The sequence below is a fragment of the Prunus mume genome, linkage group LG5, assembly GCF_029339155.1.
Source record: "Prunus mume cultivar Tortuosa linkage group LG5, ASM2933915v1, whole genome shotgun sequence".
In the NCBI taxonomy this organism is placed as follows: domain Eukaryota; kingdom Viridiplantae; phylum Streptophyta; class Magnoliopsida; order Rosales; family Rosaceae; genus Prunus; species Prunus mume.
The window spans coordinates 22898100-22918315 of NC_142702.1; the positions used below are offsets into that span (position 1 = coordinate 22898100).

Here is a 20216-nt window from a genome sequence, read left to right on the forward strand (position 1 = left end):
CTCCAAAAATAGTTGTAGAGGTCCCTCAATTATGTATTTTGTTGCACTACTGATCCTTTCTATTAAGTATGTCTATTTTTCCGTTAAATACATGGGTAAATTTGGAAATTCATTCCAAATATTTATACAAACAAAATAATAAAAAATAATTAAATAATACTAAAACTAAAATAAAGAAAAAGGAAAAAAGAAAGACAATTCAACTGTTTCTCCTCCCTTGTACCAAACTCGCCACCCAATCCTTCCTCCCACCCCAACCTAGCATTGTAAACCATCAACCATAAACATCCATAAATGTAAAATCATAGTAATTACCCAGAGAGAGAGAGAGAGAGAGAGAGAGAGAGCACTTCATGCCTTCTCATGTGAGCTCATTGGAGATCTCCATTTTTTAAAACTTTGTTTGATTTTAAATTATAGGTTTTTTAAGATTTTGTGGGATAAGAAGGGTGGGGGAGGAGGAAGGGGGAGGGTTATGGCGAGAATTGGGGCTGGAGTATTTTGAGGAATACGGGCTGGGGATGGGAGCCAAGCGTGACAGATAGAGGGATTGGGGTTGGGAGGAATTGGAGGAGGAAGAAGGCGTGGGTTGCGGCAATGAAGGAAGGGGAGGGTTGTGAATAAATTTCCGAATTTACTCTCATTTTTTTACAGAAAATTTAACAAAATTTAACGGAAGAACCAATTATGCAATACGATACATAATTGGGGATGCATAATTAGGGGACCTATACAACTGTTTTTGGAGTTGAGGAATGAAAATATAACTACAGATATAGTTTGCTACGATTAAGCCTAAAAAAATTCGTTGAATTGGTTGTTGTGGGACATGTATAGGGTGGCAAAAGGAGTAGGCTTGATCATGCTGTCTGGAGCAATTTGGTCCACGTCCTTATCGGCATAACATCGAGGCATTGAACTTTTAATTGATGAATAAAGCTGGCCTGTCTCAGAACATACCTGAACTAATACCCCTTTATAATTGCAATGTACATACATATATATATATATATATATATATTTGCCAGATTCTTGTCATATAATGATGAGGAGGTCGAAAAGTGAGTAAAATCAACATAAGATGTATATTATAAATTCAATAAATAAAAAATCAATCATGAGACAACATTTTGCAAATAAATTTTGTATTGTTGGTGCAAATTATAGTCAGACATATATACATGAATGGAGATGATCGAGCTCCGAAGTTCATTCTTGTAAAGTACATATTACCAAAAGTTGTCTTTCTAATTTGATTATAAAAAAAGAAAGAAGATGTCTTTCTATTTTGCTTTTTCATCATCCTATTTATTTTTGTAGAGTTAACATCCTATTTATTTATTTATCATAATTTAGAAAGTTGCTTAAATTGTTGGTCAAGGACGATTTGGCCAACTTTCATACATGTTCATAACAGGACTTTTGCTTTTAGACGCATCGCATAAATCAGCTTCTCAAGAAAATTAAAAAAATTCATGACTGGTGTGAAGCACATTAAACTACATAAAGAGATGACTAATCTTTTGTCATATATGTAGTGTATATGTAGTATGTTAGGTAAATGGTAACAATCACAATTTCATACATAATTTTAAAAGGAAAATACTTGCTTCCTTTTCTAGAAGTAGGAACTCGTATTTTCTTGTCAATTATATTTTGACATGTATTGAGATTTTTCTTTTTGTGATTTTCATGAATTATTTTTGCATATGGGTTAAACTGTGATTTGCAAGAAGTAGGAATACAGTCCTTTCACACCTTTGTGTATCTAAAATGAAATAGCAAAATGAAAACGACTTATGTTGATGTTCAAAAATGGAACCAACTTCGAAGTGATCCACCTTCAGTCGGTGGATATGTAAAAGAGAGATAGAACAACGGTAAGGCTCTAGGCACCGATGTAGTATTGGCCGAAGACTCTCGATACTTAAGTTAGTTGAAGGATTGAGTGAATAAATAATTAGACAATGTAAGAGTACTAGTGACAAGTTACTGCTACCTGGTACTTTGGGGTAAGCGCTCAATTTATAGAGGAGAGAGTTGGAGCACCATGAGTTATAGTTTCGATGTGGGACTTGTGGACATTGTTCGAGGGGCTGTCACGTGTCCTTACATGAAAGTAGCACGGCCGGTGCCTTTGTTGAGCCGGATCGATAGGTGAAGTTGCCTGGGGCTATCCCTTGTCGATGGTCATTGTGAGTTCTAGTGATTGAGCTGGGTCATGTGGGCCATTTGTTCAACGTGTTCTTGTTAAGAGGGTCCGGTCATATATGGTACAAACAACTTAACAATAAGCATTTGACAGACACAATTTCCCAATATATTTACAATCCTCATTTTATATAAAAGAAGAAGAAGAAAAAAAAAAGGCTTGAATCTCCCACAACTACTTCTCAATGATTTGGAGAATCATTTTGAGAATTGACTAGCAAACGAGTATTAACTTACCATTATTTGAGGAAACAAATGAAGACGATGAACCAATCCATTTCCTTTTCTTATTATTGTCATATAAATAAATATCATATATTAATTCTGATTTCAATTTTTTTGCTTTAAAAAATTTGGCTGATTCTGCGATTAAAGACAAAAATGACTTGAAAAGGAAGCAGGATCATATACCATCATGACCAATGATGAGAGCAGAAAAAAACAACCTTTAAAATTAGCAACAAAGAAAAAGGAATATCATTTTGCACAAAATAGTCAAATGCAGTGACATCACTAAGACATTGTTGTTTGCTCACTTGCAGTAGCTTAATCTATTTTTCTTTGATTCTTCTGTATTGTATTACTAATTTGTAAATATTATAGTAATTGCCATTTGTCATATAAGATTTAAGGTTAAAAAATAAACAGAGCATCCATTTGTGAATACATTGACTTTGTTAAGCATAATTTGATTGCTGATTTGTTGGTGTGATACATTACTAATTTTGCATCTTGGTTGGTGTATGCTTGTATGGTAATAAAACTTCTTTAGATGGGACTCCAAATTGGCCTTTTGTTGTTTGAAACTCGACATGATAGGACTAAACTAACCGTAATGTCTGGTATACAATGAATTTAACAATCGTACAACACGGACTTGTAATTTAAGTAAGTGGTTAAGAAGAACTATCCATATTCCTGAATTCATAATGAATTCCATTTCCCTTTCTGTAATTTATGAATAGCTAATATTTTTTTTTTCAGAAAATTAAAACAATGTCATTTACATGTTCAGTGTATCAACAAAAGGCAGTGCATTCCAACAAAGGGAAGAAGAAGAGGAGAAAGACAGAATCACATTCCCAATTGTGTCAATTAATCTTTCCACAAAGCATCCAATCCCAACTACCAAATATCCAAATATCAAACAAATATCAAAACAAATTGTTGGTTTTTGGTTCTAATTAAATTAAGCTGTATTCTGCTGCATTTCCCTCTATATTGATTCTCTGTTCTTCCAGAGACCCAAGGGCAATGTCCCCCCAATTACAACTCGACACGTTGCATCGAACATGCCCCTTCAAACCATCGCAATTTCCAAGCCGTCCGATCAGCCATCCCTGTTCGCCGAGCCAGCATCGAACGACTGAGAATGAGAGCTCCTGTTGCTCTTCATCCTCAAGAACCCATACAACTTCCTAAAGTCCCTAACGGTATGAGCGCCTTCCCCGCAAAACACCCCGCCGGGTTCAACCATTTCGTCCCCGGACTTTCTCGACCCGACATCAAACCCCACCCGCCGCCCGAACATGCCGATCCCCCTCCCATCGCCGTCCGTTTGCAGAGCCGTGATGACCGATTTAATGGCCCGACTCGGCGAGTTCCGGTTCGCGATCATTAACTCGCCGATCTCGGCCGGGCTCAAACTTGACCCATTCAGAAAAATCTCCTCCACCTGAGAAAAAAGCTTGTGCTCTTTCACCCCCAAATAACTCGTCGCTAGATTTTTGAAGGCTCCGAAATCGCAGAGCGGAAAATGGATATGGACGTCGATCCGACCCGGCCGCAGAAAGGCCGGGTCAACGTGGTCCTTCGAGTTCATCGTGAACACCATGACCCGCTCCTCCGCGCAGCACGAGTTCAACAACCCGTCCATGAAATTCGATATCCCCGAAAAGCTCAAACCCGTCGATTTCTCGGCGAGATATCGGTCCAAATCCTCTATCACAATTACCGACTTGGTCGTCGTCTGCAACAGTAGCGTCTTCAGCTGTGAATCGTCTTTGACTCTCGATAGATCGAGATCGTACACATCGTAGTTGAGGAAATTGGCCATGGCGGCCACAAAGCTTGATTTTCCAGTGCCTGATGGCCCGTATAGCAAAAAGCTCCGTTTCCAAACCCGACCCAGTCTGTGGTAATACTGCCTGGCCTTGAGAAACGACTCCAAATCGGATTTTACCTTGGATTTGAGATCGGCTTCCATGGTTATGGTCTCCAAGGTCGATGGGTGCGTGAACGGGACGGCTCTCCATGCTCGATTGGGTGCTTCAACGTTCATGAAAAGCCTCAAGTCCCGTTTTTTCTGCTCCAGCTCATCAGCGACGACATGGATGTGCTGCAAATAAGGCCTGAGAATCCGACGCTTATCGGCTTTTCGAATCTTCAACACTAAGCTTCTGCTCGTACTGTCTGTACTGGCCCCTGTTTCCCATAGCACCTTGGCGCCGAGGAAGTCGTCTTCGATGGTCTGGTTTCGGTCGAGCTTGAGTACAATTTCATTGGGTTTTTTGCCCGTGACGAGATTGGTGAAATCCGATTCTTCAATGGAGGTGAGAGAGTTGAGATAGTCGGTGACTTTGCCATAAAGGTGATTTTCCTGCATGCTTTCGTTGAATTCTGGGACTTTGAAAGATTGGTAGACATGGAAGCAATCTTCGAATCGTCTCCACCATTTCTTCACAAGAAAAACCAACCCAGTTTTGTACAGAGCCACACGGATTGCTACAAATATACAGACGGTTACAAGTACAAGAAAGAATGGGTTGGAAAGAATCATTCTTTTTCTTCTTTTGAAATTTTGGGGCAAAAACCCAGTTCCCAAAACCAAAAAGTTGGGAAATTTGGTGATCTATAGCAGAGCTTTTTGTGGTGAAAAGGGAATTTTCATAAGTCTTTTCCTTCTTTTTGAAGGGAAAATCATGGTGGGTACAGAGAGAGTTACGAATACACTTGGGTTCGGAAGAAGAAGATGAGTAAATGGAAATATGGAGGAAAAAAAGGGAAATTTATATACAGATGAGAGAAGATGAGGAATGTTAAATGGGGAAGGGATTGAAATTTGAAGGTAGAGTATTTAATTGGAAGACGGCTACCTGCCGGCAAGTTTCGATGGGTCAAAGGCGAAGTGAGAGAGAGAGAGAGAGAGAGAGAGCAAGCGAATTAAGCGAAAGTAAAGGCTAAAGCTGTGTTTGGATTGAAACTATTAATATAAAAAAGATTAATGAGAGATATCAAATTGTCCTTCATTTGCTAGCTGCTGTCCAGCCCATTGATGATGTGTTTTATGGGCCTTTCTTTATTAGATTAAATTTAAATGCAAGACTTTTTTTCTTTTAATTTTGAATCTCTCTAATAATTATAATATTTCTTTACCATATAGTACCAATAATCCAATCATATTCTCAGCATATATGGTATAATTATTTTTCTCAACTCACAGATTTATGAAGTTTCCAACTCAGAGTGTGTGGAAAATCATATTCTGATTCGGTTTTGTAATAATAATTGTTGGTCTACCAAATGGCCAATTTAAATTTGATTTTTGATGCTAATCCCCACAAAAGAAAACGGATTATAATAATTTGTTCTCACCTTCTAGAAAATTGATTCCAATAATTAGGTTTTTTGTTTTTTTTTTTGGCTTTGTATATTCTATCACATCTTTACCTTTTCTTATCTCCCGTATTCATCTTTACTTTAAAAAGAGCGAATTATTGCTACTTAACAAAGTGTGAGGCCTACTAAACATTAAAATAAAAACTCGATTTCATTTTATAGTAAAATTACATGAAAGGATAAGCTTTAAATTAGGACAACCAGCTAATCTAACTAGGATCATATGACCGTACTACCATATCACACTATAATTACTCTTAATCTAATAGTATTCTTCTTCAACCAAAGATGCCAAGATAATGAAGCACTAATATGCATGCGGTAATGGCCGTCATAGTTCAAAATAAACAAAAAGAGATAAAAAATTTATAGCACATAATAGGTGAATACGGTGAATAAATGGGGGAGTAGGGTTATCGCTACTCTCTAAAAATTGAAAAATATAAATAAATACAAAACCGCTTTATTTGAACAAAATTCATTCAAGTTTTAGCTACACGTATCCTACTAGTATATGTATTCGTATATTCTTTCCTTGTTCTCATATCAACTGCCCGCATTATTTAAATTTGCCACCTCTCCATTTTTGTTTCTTTTGGGGCTATACATATGGACCCCTTCCATGCAATCATCATTGATCCAAGTGTCCCTCGCTAGCTGGTTGAAGATACCAACCTCTATGATCTATGGAGCTTCTTATGTCATTTGTAAGATCCGAATTTAATGAATATGTTATGACGTTCTACTTGTAGCTGTGACATACCAAGAAACAACAACCAATAATAGTTTGCCCTAGTCTCCATATGGAAGGAGACCAACCAGCTTAGCTAAGGTTTTGTCAATTTTATGGCCGAATATTCAACGCTAAATTCAATTTTTTTTGAAATTCTTATGTGTACGCAGTCTTTTTTCTTTTGGTCAATACGTGTATGTAGCCTAAGTGCGACAAATACGAACAAAAATGAAGGCAGAAAAAGGCTCATTTTTCTTTTTCTTTTTTCCTTTTAGAATTCTACACTACTCATTCATCAACTTTCAAAGTTGAACGAGCATCAGCGCTTGCACACTTTGAAAAGGCCAATTCATCCCAACTTGTGTATGATGTCGTTTATCATCAACTTTTCCTTTTGATTTTGGCGGATTTTAGACGATCAAAAGGTTTTCCTTGAATTCGATCAAAAAAAAAAGGTTTTCCTTGTGAATTTTGTTTTTTTTGGATTAATCAACACGAGATTATTCTTTGATTCCTTGTAGAATATTTTGGCCCCGAAATGACTGAAAGTCGGTGCAAGTTTGTAAGGCCATTGAAAGTTGATTGCGATCAAAGATTATTATAGAAGCTTTTGGCATGTTGCTGTTGATAGAGACTCCACGTTGAACTTTTTACGTGTGAAAAGTTCATAAAATAAAATGAATATTTTAGAAACTGGATTAAATAGTTGATTGAGTTTGAGTTTGACTAGGTCACTTTTTTTTTTTTTTTTGAGTTTGTTTGTTAAAACACTAGGTCATGTTAATTACCACTGATAATTTAATTACAAATTTATAAATAAACTTAATTTAATTTGCACATCAACTTGTTACTAATTGAGCTGAGTCTTATAACTACGTCATGTAACAATACTTTTCGTCCGTACACTCACCACAAAAATTTGACTCTTAGGATTTTTTTCATATCTTAATAAAAAATAACGCAAATTATGTGGCATATGATTAACGAAATATATTATTTACAATGCTATGTTTAAATAATATTTAAGGCTTAATTTTTATCTTATTAGACGCGGCTTAAACACGGGTTTGGGTGGAGCAGATATTGTTTGGGTCACTTGAGAGAGACTTTTGAATATCCATGAGAAGATAAAAACAAGGCACTGGCACTTTATGCAAAAATTGCAAACTCCTTTCTGCCTACGCCATTTGGTTTTGAATGTTATTTTATATTCATAGCCCCATTAATATTGTCACTTCCTATTAGCTTTAAACACTTTTGTTTAGCCTTAATTTTCAACCCTACGATTCCCCTACTTTAGTTGTCTGTTTTTGGACTTCTTTCTTGTAAATGTTGGTGCTAATACAGACAGCATTAGTATGCGTGACGACTAAGTCACCTTCACATGTATAACTTCCTAATTAAAATAAATATTGTATACCAATTCTTTTGAAGAGTGCTCGGGACAGTCGCGGACATTGCCCTCATTCTCATTTGTGCATGGACGACTTTCGTCGCATATTTCACCCTTTGTTAAGAAAAACCCAGTTAGTTGTGTCAACTAGGGTAGCCACTAACTAGTTGTTGTGATTTAGTCTTGTGTGTTAGGTTGAATATGGACTTTTAAAGCGTCTTGCATATGCATTATGGGACTAATTCAAGCTAATTATTATTAATTAAGTCGATAACTAGTTAGTTAAACACACACTCCATGAAAAAACAAGTCATTCTAAACTTGGCATCGTCTTGTGCTGAAAGGGGAATTTGAGGTGGGGTAAGGGAGAGTTGTCACATTTGCAGTGGTTGTGGCTGTAGATGATCACCAAAAACTTTCTACCAATTAGAATTTTTAGGTATAAAACAAAAAGAAGCAAAATCAATAAGACAATGATTCTGTTTGTAATTAGGTTGTAACTACGACGTGTATGTATTTTGGAACACACAATTTGATGGGTTAAGGTTTCGTGTATGTATTTTGTGGCAGTTGTGTGTTGCAGGGTTTCAACATATTTTTTCGTGAAAACTCCATCAACAGTTGAAAAGTTATTATTGACAGCCATCTGTTTCTTCTTGAATGAAAATTCCATTTTGTATTCGTCTGAAATTTTTTATTTTCTGACGTTCTCGATTATGCGCGGTCCTAAATCAATTTGGAAACTTTTTTTATTTTTCTGGCAATGTTTATTTGGGTCCATAGATTTTCCTGGCGAATGTGGCTTACAATTGGAAAATGAGATGGGACTTTGCCTGAGCCATTCGATCCATCAAGGTGGAAGGGCTGGCCCAGTTCAACTTGCTAAATCTCATTTGGTCCAGATTCTGTCCATGGATGACAGGATTCCAAACATGTGAGTAGACATTGGGTCGGAACAAATAAAACACAAGTAAGAGCCTTTTTTGTCAAAAGATCATGTTTATTTTTTTAAAATATAAGCGATAGCAAAAACTACGTGAGATGGGGGCTTCTCACTCACAGTGCCAATGTGCAATTTTTTAAAAACATAATGAGCTAAAAATTTGATAATTTTTTTTTCCCAGAAAGCTAAGAAATTGATATTGCTTGATTTAGATTTGAGATTGGATCATAAAGCTAAAGACTACCATGTAGCTTCAATTTTTATTTACCCCTTCAAATGACCCAATGTCCTAATTTCGAATTACTGGTGTTCTCCATTTGGTTAAATTAACCATGATTTAAACTAAGCTTTGAAGAAAAAAAAAAACAAAAAAAAGGCTAGTCGATGGATAGAGAAGGGGGAATTATAATAAACTAAATGGTGTCTTAGGGGTTGAAACCTCCCAACCACCATACTATTGTGGTAAAGACCCATTGACTTGGTTAAATTACTTTTGTTTGGTGAATATTTCGTAACATGACATAAATTGGAGACTTAAAAATTAGATTGTTTGCATCATTAAACTATTGACCTCATCAAGTGTTATGGGCAGTGGCGGACTCAGACTTTTTTCCATCTGGGAGCATAAAAAAAAATTTCATAGCTGACTCTTACAAAGTCTAGGTCTTCATAGTAATACGATATATATTATAACACATAATCTATTTCAATAAATTTTTAATACATGATTTTGGCCCAAAATCTAAGACTTTATATATTGGACCATATGTTTATTAAGTCTTGGGCCTTGATATTTTCAATATATAAGAGGTTTTGGGCTAAAACCTTGAAGACTTTACTTATTTAGGGTGCTGAGTGGGAATTTTGCATGCAAAATATTAGCCTAGTGTCTAATTTTTATTGGTTAGATGGGTGAAGAAACTACCTAAGTGTGGGCAGCTACCCACAATAGGCATGTATTGGGTCCGCCATTGGTTATGGGACAACATAACTTGACAGTTAATAAAGTAAAGAACACATTCCAATTCAATTCTTTTTTCCTACGGCTACATCACGAGCAAGTTTGGCTATTGATTTTGATTTTGACTTCTTTTTTTTGGTCAAAAGTAGGAAGACCATGCCAAGTTTGGCTATTGATTTAGTTCCTTAGATTTTCTTTTACGACACAGAAAAAATTACACAAACATTAAAGTAAGTTGTAAAGAAACATAACAACAATTACAATTGAGCAAGTGTACATGCTTAACATTAGAGCGGAAAATAACAATTACATTAGTCACTAAATAATAGAACTGCGACACATCGGAGCATCCATAAATTTTGTTACAAGTGTACATGCTTAACATTAGAGCGGAAAATAACAATTACATTAGTTACTAAATAATAGAACTGCAACACATCGGAGCATCCATAAATTTTGTTACAAAAGAAAAGTTGGTACATCTATCCAATATGGAGGTTGCATGGTCTTCTCCATAAGAGCGTTAGCATCTGAGGTGTAAGGTTGTGAAAAGCTTTGACGTTCAATGTCATAAACACCAAAATCACGACGCAAAGGCTTTTTGTCATAACCTCCTTCTATATGTTCATAATCATTGTTGAAGTAGATGCAATTCGGTCGACATCTTGAAAAATTCAAAGCTACTACATATATTGAAAAATTATCACCCAAAAAGAGAGCAACATCTCCTAAGCTGTTTTTCTCAACCCACTCATACTTGTTGAAATTCAATTCGAATATTTCAACTTTTGTCGTCACACGACATCTATCTTTAAATGTAATATATCTTAGAACCATCAATAATTCTTTATCATTTAAAACCACGAGATATGTCTTCTGCACCTTATCAGATTCAATGCCCTGTGCAACCAATTGTTTATTAGAGATACACTGACTAGTAATATCAAAAGAAAAAAATGTACCCCCTTCTTCAACAACATAAAACTTATCTTCAACATGAACAACATCTTGAATAAAGGACAAGCTTTCATCAACGTAAGTCCATGTTGTGTCTTTATTGAGTCTGATGAAAGCCAATTTACCCATTCCCTCATATGTGACAACAACAATGCAATGGTTGGGAAGAAAACATATATGTTTGTGAGTTTGTGGCTTTATGTTCTATTGATGCATATGATTCCTTAAAAAATGGAACGTTATTGTTCAAATATTTAGATGATGTTGTCAAAGAAGTTGGGGAGGAGCATGTCATTCAAGTAATAACAGATAATGCTTCAAATTATAAGAATGTTGGAATGAAACTTATGGAGAAGAGGAAGAAGTTATGGTGGACTCCATGTGCTGCCCACTGCATTGATTTGATGTTAGAAGATATTAGCAAAATGAAAGTTTTTGAAGATACAATTAGACTAGCCAAGCAAGTAGTGAAGTTTATTTATGGGCATACATGGGTTCTTGTTTTGATGAGATCTTTCACAAAAAACAAAGAGATAATTCGCCCTACAATCACACGGTTTGCCACTTCATATCTTACTCTTCAAAACATCTATAAGCAAAAACAACCTTTTCAAGCTATGTTTTCTTCTAGAGAATGACACAATAGACCATTTGTCCAACATAATGAAGTTATTAGGGTTCATTCAACTATACTATATGATGTTAATTTTTGGTCCCATGTTGCTTTTTGCATCAAAAGTGTTATTCCATTAGTATTGATTTTGAGAGAAGTTGATTTAGAGGAGAGACACGTTGTGGGATTTATTTATGGTTTAATGGATGTTGCAAAAGAGAAGATTGCTTTTGATTGTGGAAAAGTTGAAGGAAAGTATAAACCAATTTGGAGAAGAATAGACGAAAGATGGGGCCTACAACTTCATCAAACTTTACATGCTGCTGGTTATTATTTGAACCCTCAATTGTATTATGAAGAAATCTTTTCTAATGCTGATGAAGTGAGGAAGAGATTGGAAGATTGCATGACTAGGATGTTGTCTTTTGAGGATCATATGGTTGTTGATGTCCAATTGGACTTGTATGATGAGGCAAAATGAAAGTTTGGAAGTCATCTTGCTGTGAATTTAAGGAAACTACGAACTCCAGGTTATAATCTTTACTTTTTCATTTTCATTCAAGTATAATGAACACTTGAAATAAATGTTAAACTTAATTAGATGGATTTGTTTTGTTTTTGTTTTTATAGCAATTGGTTTTGGAAGGGACATACCTGAGTTGACGAAGTTTACTATTCGGGTGCTTAGCCTTACTTGTAATGCATTTGGGTGTAAAAGGAATTAGAGAACATTTGAGAATGTAAAATTCATTGGTTAATTTATTGTTCAAATTTTGATGCTTCTAAATCTAATTTTGTATGTTTATATTATTTTAGATTCATTCAAAGAAAAGAAATGGACTTGAACATCAAAAGCTCAATGCTCTAGTATATGTGAAGTATAATACGACATTAAGAGAGAGAAGTATTAGAAGGAGGTCAAAGATTGATCCAATATTGGTGAATGAAATTGAGTCCGATGATGAATAGATAGCTGAGGTTGAAGAACCAATTCTACCAACTGATCTTACTTGGCTTAATTCTCAAGAATTATATGATGTTGAGGTCATCAGAAATATGCCCATTAAACCTTATGAAACTGATCTACATACTCGAGTTCCTATTTATGTGGAGCCTATTTTTGATCCTAGGACTCAATAGCGAGGGAATATTCATGTTAGGACTCAAGAGCCTATTGTCAATTCTAGAACTCAAGATCCTATTATTGATGATGATCTTATTCTTGACGATGATGTTCTTCTTTCCTCGTTAGCTTCAAAAAAGAGAAAAGATGGTGAAACCTCAAGTAAGTATGTAAAGTTACAATTAGTGTTTAATTCATTACCACTAAATTTTATAATTTTAATTCATTGTTCATATGTACAGATAAGAGGAAAGTCAAAAGCAAGTCCATAAGAGTGATGCTAATGGATGAAGATGATGAGATAGATAAAGATCATTCAACATTTGATAATGGGAAATATCCTTTTCATATTGATACAGTTGATCAATATGATAATGATGCTAGTTTGAATGATATTAGTGTTGAGGAGTGGGATGAGTGAATTATATTTTTGTTTTGATGTTGAATAAATATTTTATGTTTTGGGATTGATCATTATGCTTTGAATGACAATTAGTACTTATATTTGATTATATTTAAAAGACTGTTATAGTTGAATAAGAATTAGTTGTACAATTTAATTGTATTGTATTATTCATAAATTTTTCTTATTAAAATAAATTAATGTTCAAAAGGCTTACGCTTCAACGCTTCAAGACTTACGTCTCGCATAACACTACTAAAAACACCTCGCCTATATGCCTCGCCTTTGAAAACATTGATGCCAACTAGTCTATTTATGATCGACTGACAAGGAGATATATGTTTATGAGTTTATGGCCTTATGTAATTTGATTTCGATTTGGTCAACAAATGTTTTACTCATCTTATCTGACATGATGCTAGCTGAAAAACAAAGTATATATTTATGATCCACACCCGCTCTGATGCTCACCTATACGTACACTGACTGCATTTGCATGCGATAATGGCAAAAATCTCACAACGAGGATCACTCTCTCTCTAGTGCTAAGAAATGAAACCAATATATACACAATACAACCCAGATAGTGACATGGATGTATAATGTATATCCCTCTATTCTCCTACGCTACAAAGATTGCCCAAAGAAAAGGTAAAGCCCACCTTAATCATGAGGATATTATATCTTAGAGATCAAATGGTAAGTCTCTCTCTCTCTCACACATTTATAGGATGCTGGACTGCTCACTTTGACCTCAATGAGCTTTCCAGTTATGGACTTAACTTATGGAGGAGTTACATGACAGCATGCTAACTATAGCTAATAGCTATGCTGCTGCTACTTCAACTATGAGTTGTTTTTTATTTAAAGTCTCTTACAAATTAATAATTACTATGTTGATGGTTTTAATTAGCTATGAATATCAATCTTTTACATAGGCCACTGTCCACTCCAGTAGCTCTCTCTCTCTCTCTCTCTCTCTCTCTCTGTGGTTTGATTTATACCAGTTGAGTTATAGTTTTGGAGAAACGTAGTGGCCACCACATGTAATAATTAATTACCGAGAGGAATGAAGAAACCTCTCCCTTTCATAATTTATTTCACCCCACCAAATCACTTTAAAAGGACTGCATCGACCAAGAGGCTTAAGTCTCATAAGAGGAAGTATTAGCACTGCTGAGTGGTAGTTTTAACAACACAAATCTTCTGATACTTCGCCAACCAAGTGTGTGCTTCTTCTTCGCTGGAAAGGTAAAACCTTTGTTCAAGCCAACCTCCTAGTTTTTTTATACTGCCTATTAACTTTATGAATTATATATATATATATATATATACCTGATTTTTTTAAATGTATTCTTTACTGCTTATTTTATGAAATGAAATAGTGTTTTGCAAGCCTTCATTTCTAATTTGAATTGAGTGGATAATTTGTATTCTACTTTTTTATTTAATTTCGTTTCCCATCATCTCTCTCTCTCTCTCTCTCTCTACATACGTATGGTCAGATTTGAGTTTCTTCATACAAATGCTAAGCCAACTTTGCTTATTTTATAACTTTATAGTCATTTAAATTTTGTTACGTCCCTAATATAATGCATTGCAGTCATTCAGTGAAATGTAATTTGGAGACGTTAAAACTTAATGTTATATTTTTTATTGATTGTAGATGGGAGACTGCAACCTTTGTGACTATCAGTCTGTTAACAAAGATAATCTCAATAAGCATGTGGAATTAAAGCACACCGACAACGATATCTACCGATGCTACCTTTGTCATAGGGAAATAAAAAAAAAAGAATGAATTTGTGGAGCATGGTGAGAAAGTACACTGAAATGAGTATGACGGGTAGTTTATGTGCCCATCACGCTGGAAAGTGTATTTCACACAGGCTGACAAGGGGGAGCATTCATGCCATGGCAACCGTGAACGCCGTAGTGGCTGATATATTTTCTTAAATTTCAGTTTTAAGTGTGTTGAGGTATGGTTGTAGTAGTGTTGTTTTGTTGTGAGTGTAATTTGTAATAATGGCATTAGATATTGGTGGTGTTTTATATTTTATCATCTTGATGATATGTTTTCTTAAATTTCAGTTTTAAGTGTGTTTAGGTATTTCATGTGGTTGTAGTGGTGTTGTTTTGTTGTGAGGGTTATTTGTAATAATGACATTATATATTTGTGGTGTTTTATATTTTATCATCTTGATATGAAATTCTAATTTTCTCTTGTTGGTTGGATCACAAGCACCCCATCGGCCAAGTTTGGCTATTGATTTAGTTCCTTGGATTTTCTTTTACAGTATAAAAAAGAGAGTAATACTAGTCTTACCACATTTTTTATACCGCAATTTTATACCACATGATGTGGCGGCTAATGTGTACATACCACATCATACAAAATACTAGTTTCTGTTTTTCTAATTTTCTTTATTAAAATACACTTCATTAATTTAATTGATATGACATATGATATAGACATGCCACATCATATGGTATAGAAAAGTGGGATAATAATGTGGTAAGTGTAGCATTACTCTAAAAAAAAATTGCACAAACAACATTTAGAGTTGTTGCAAGCAAAGATGGCTCCCTATGGGTTTTTCTTCAATACTAATTTTAATTCTTTTAATTAATTTTTGTTTGTTTTTGTCTTGCCAGTTTAGCTTGGTAAATCTTATTGGCTCCAGATTTTGTCCATGGATGACATGTGAGTAGACAATGGGTCGGACGAACCAAGTAAGAGTCTTTAAAAAAAAAAAAACAAGCGATATCTAAACTATATGAAATTGGGGTTTCTCATACACGCATTACTAATGTGCAATATATATCTTCAATTTTTATTTACCCCTTCACTCGACCCGATGTCCAAATTTCGAATATAATGGTGTTTTCCATTTGGTTAAATTAAAGATAATTTAAACTAAGGTTAAATATATATATTTATTTTTTTGGGTCAATCGCTTGATAAAGTAGGGGGGATTATAACAAACTATAAAGTGGTGCTTTGGGGAGTTCGAATCTCAGGCCTTTGGCTGGAGGCCAACCACCTTACTATTATGGTAAAGACCCGTTGGCTCGGTTAAATTACAATTAATTGGTCAATATTTCGTAACATGGAGACTTAAAATTTAGATTGTTTACATCATTAAACTAATGACCTCCTCACCAAGTGTTATGGGATTTAGAACCCATTGATGGGATTTGAATCCCATGAAATTTTTTTATTTAGAAGAAGAAAAAATATGAGGTACAACTCTAACCACATGTGTAAAAAGAAAAAAACACGGACAATAGAACTTGAGAGTTAATAAAGCCAAGAACACAACCTAGTTCAATTTTTGTTCTTGCGGCTGTGGACCACGAGCAAGTTTGGCTATTGATTTGGATTTTATTTTTTTGTTGTTGAAGTAGGAAGACCCCATTGGCCAAGTTTGGCTATTGATTTAATTCCTTAGATTTTCTTTTACAGCACAGAAAAAATTATACAAACAGTAGAGTAAGTTGCAAACAAACATAACAATTACATTTGAGCAAGTACACATGCTTAACAATAGAGGGAAAAAAACAATTACATTAGTCACTAAATAATAGAACCGCAACACATTGGAGCATCAATAAATTTTCTTACGAAAGAAAAGTTGGTACATCTACCCAATATGGAGGTTGCATGGCCTTCTCCATAAGAGTGTTAGCATATGAGGTGTAAGGTAGTGAAAACCTTTGACGTTCAATGTTATAAACACCAAAATCACGACGCAAAGGCTTTTTGTCATAACCTTCTTCTATACGTTCATAATCATGGTTGAAGTAGATGCAATTCGGTCGACATCCTGAAGAATTCGAAACTACTATAGATATTGAAAAATTATCACCCAAAAAAAGAGCAACATCTCCTAAGGGGTTTTCTCAACCCACTCATACTTGTCGAAATTCAATTAGAATATTTCAACTTTTGTCGTCACACGACATCTATCTTTAAATGTAATATACCTTAGAACCATAAATAATTCTTTATCATTTAAAACCACGAAATATGTCTTTTGCACCTCATCAGATTCAATGTCATGTGCAACCAATTGTTTATTAGAGATACACTGACTAGTAATATCAAAAGAAAAAAATGTACCCCCTTCTTCAACAACATAAAACTTATCTTCAACATGAACAACATCTTGAATAAAGGACAACCTGTCATCAACGTAAATTCATGTCGTGTCTTTATTGAGTCTGATGAAAGCCAATTTACCCATTCCCTCATATGTGACAACGACAATGCAATTGTTGAGATTTAATATTGGATCCGCTGATATTGTAGCCTTGATGACAAATGCGGCAATCACTTGTTCATGCAAAAAATTACCATAATTACGGTCTAGTAGAGAAAGATTGATGATGGAATCTTCTCTCTTTTTCTTCCCTTTAACCCTATAAAATGGATTTGTTAGGGTTACTACCAAATTCATGTTCATAGCTATTAACCATCCTTTTGCAAAACTACAAAATCGCTTCTTTGGCAATTTGAATTGCACATCAAAGACATTGTCAATCATGGGATTGTATAAATTCCATGTACCTTTCTTGGCACTCTGAATCAAGAGTATTGGAGAATGAGGACAATATGAGAAGATGGAAAAATAAATAAATTAGAGAAATCATAGTTATGTAAAAACATATATAAATTACAGATACAATATTAATAATGTTGTAAATGCATGAGTTTGTAGATGACCACTATACCTCTTAGCATTTACCCTTTCTAATTTTATGTAACCTATACATTAAATACCATAGTTATGAGCTTGTAACTTATGAGTTGTTAATGTCTTTTTACTATTGTAAGTCTATAAATAAGAGGTCTTATCAAGATGAGATATACAAGTTAATTGAACAATTTCTATTGTCTTTCTCTACTTTCCAATTCTCTCTACAATTTTCCCTTAGTTATATAACATGTTATCAGCACGACATTGCTCTTGGTATATTTTCTTTCTCTGAATTTTATTTCTTATTATATGAGTGTTGTGGTCTTTTTCGTCGGAAGGCTCATCCGGGCTTATTGATTCTTGGACCGCCATAGAGTGATGAATCAAGCCTTCAATGCCCCTTTTTCTGAGTTAGCAAGAACTAGGCCCAAAGTACCCCGAGGGAGAAGCAAGTCCTAGGGGAGTACTTTGTTCTTCTTCTAGCAACTGCGTGTTTTGTGTTGATGTTTCCGGCAACTTGATGATGAGTTGAAGATGACTTGCTGATGTTGATATAAGATTATATGAGCTTGACATGAAAGCTTGGAGTGTGGGAGCTAAAGACCCACAAGTTTAGCAAATGAGAATGCATGTGCTCAGCTTGGTGTTTGATATATTTGAGTTTGGTGTTGATAATTTGTTGTGTGTGACTATAGCTATGAGGATTTAAGAGTTTCAAGAAAAGGAGGATGTAAGGAAAAGCTTGAGGTTTGAAGGTTATGGTGTTTAAAGCTTGGAACGAAAGAAGAGCTTGGAGTTATGCTTGGTGAGGCTTTATGGAGAAGATGATGGATTTCAAGGGTGAGAAAGTAGAAGACATGGTTGTGATGGCTAAGGAATGACTATGAAGACTACTAGAATACTAGCAACAACTAAGGAAAGGTGAGTTCTCATGGTTGCTGAGAAGCTTGCAACAACCAAGAGGGGTTGATGGCTACTGGGATGCTTGCAGCAGCCGAGTAAGAAGTGTTGGCTGAAGAAAAATTGGTTCCCTTTGCTTGAGCCATGAATGCCAATTTATAGAGGGTGAGGGTTTTCCTTTATTTCTGATAGGTAAAGGGAGGTGTTGGAACTAGCATATTTCCAGTGGTTAAAAGAGAGCATTGGGGCATACTATTTTCCAGCATGTAAAACTAGGTACCATAAACTGATTATTTCCTATGGGTAAAAGGAAGCACTGGAAACTGCTTGTTTCTAGTGGGTAATAGGAAGTGCTGAAAAATGCTTGTTTCCAATGGGTAAAGCTAGGTATTCGGAAAATGACTATTTCCTATGGGTAAAAGGAAGTGCTTGAAAAATATCTCATTTGCTCACCCACATTGAAGAACTCTAAGTAATGGGCTTGAACTTTGGTGCTCCCAAGTAGGTAGCCCAAAATCTCCATTATCCAAGAGCTTCTGTGGGCCTTGTGGACTTCCGTAACCTTTCACACCACAATCCCTCATGCAAGCCCCGTAAACCACATGACTTGGGTTCATTTGAGCTTGATAGGTGATTGACATGAGAAAAATGTATTATTAGTTTGGCATGGCATGTACTCTATTTCTATATTTATTTAATGAATTAAATCCCAAAATACAGCTTAGATTAACGTATGACTGACAATATATGTTATATTGGGCTTTAAATGTCTTTGGGCTTCCCGTGACTTTTTTGGGCCTCAATAATGAGCTAGAGTCATCACATGGTATAGAGTTTCTTTGTATTCACAATCAAACTTCATCATGTTCGTTTAAGGAAAAAAAAAATTCTTATTATTATTACACATGATGCCATGTTTTTTTTATTTATAAATATTTAATTTTACGCATAATCTAAATTATTATAATGAGTTTGTATTCTACAAAAGATCAGGGCTTGAAGTTCCTCGATCCTCATCATATAACTTGATTAGGACATAGAGTCATTTTGATTGAATCAAAACCTGAAGTTCTTTGATTCTAAATAATTGAGGGTGTGAAGTTCCGTGAATTTAAAAAGCACATAAGGACATGAAACTCCTTGATTTTGTATTAATCAAAATCAGAATTCCATAAGACCTACATATGTCAAGAACCCGGACCAGAAGTTTCGAGTGCATATACATCAATTTGAATATGAAGTTCAAAGCACAACTATTAATTCAATTTATTTAGATCTACGTATTCAAACATGAAGTTTCGAATATATGTTGATATGAACCTGAAGTTCATAGTTTTTCATGGATCTTAATACTATATATGAACCTGAAGTTCATTACTTATTTGTGCCTATATGAACTTGAAGTGGTTGGAAATCCAATTCTTAAACTATAGTTTTATCTACATATTGAATCTACATTAATATTAGATTATCTTGAAATTTCATAGTCTTTAATTGGTTTATACCACTTTACTCATTTTATTTTATTTTATTTTATTTTGAGTTATTAGTTAATTTCGTTTTACAATGGTAATATAATATGTTATATAACCTATACATATATATATAGTTAGTTCATGGGTTTGGCTTATAACTTTATGTATATCGTGATATAAATTATT

At 34.8% G+C, this 20216-nt stretch overlaps 2 protein-coding genes and 2 pseudogenes across 2 annotated transcripts; 1 reads left to right on the forward strand and 3 right to left on the reverse strand.

The window, feature by feature from the left end:
• Window positions 1-3228: 3228 nt before the first annotated feature.
• LOC103332165 (P-loop containing nucleoside triphosphate hydrolases superfamily protein) lies at window positions 3229-5388 on the reverse strand. Its single transcript, XM_008234869.3, has one exon. The coding sequence runs from the start codon at window positions 4988-4990 to the stop codon at window positions 3542-3544; it is 1449 nt and encodes a 482-aa protein (XP_008233091.2). The 5' UTR covers window positions 4991-5388; the 3' UTR covers window positions 3229-3541.
• Window positions 5389-10318: 4930 nt separating this feature from the next.
• Window positions 10319-10966, reverse strand: LOC148917364 (putative F-box protein At5g60060; the record flags this gene model as incomplete). Its single annotated transcript, XM_089053467.1, has 1 exon — window positions 10319-10966. A coding segment is annotated over one exon (648 nt), but the record flags the coding sequence as incomplete, so codon positions are not given.
• Window positions 10967-10968: 2 nt separating this feature from the next.
• LOC148917365 (uncharacterized) lies at window positions 10969-12569 on the forward strand (annotated as a pseudogene).
• Window positions 12570-16576: 4007 nt separating this feature from the next.
• Window positions 16577-17562, reverse strand: LOC148917366 (putative F-box protein At5g60060; annotated as a pseudogene).
• Between the last annotated feature and the right edge of the window lie 2654 nt (window positions 17563-20216).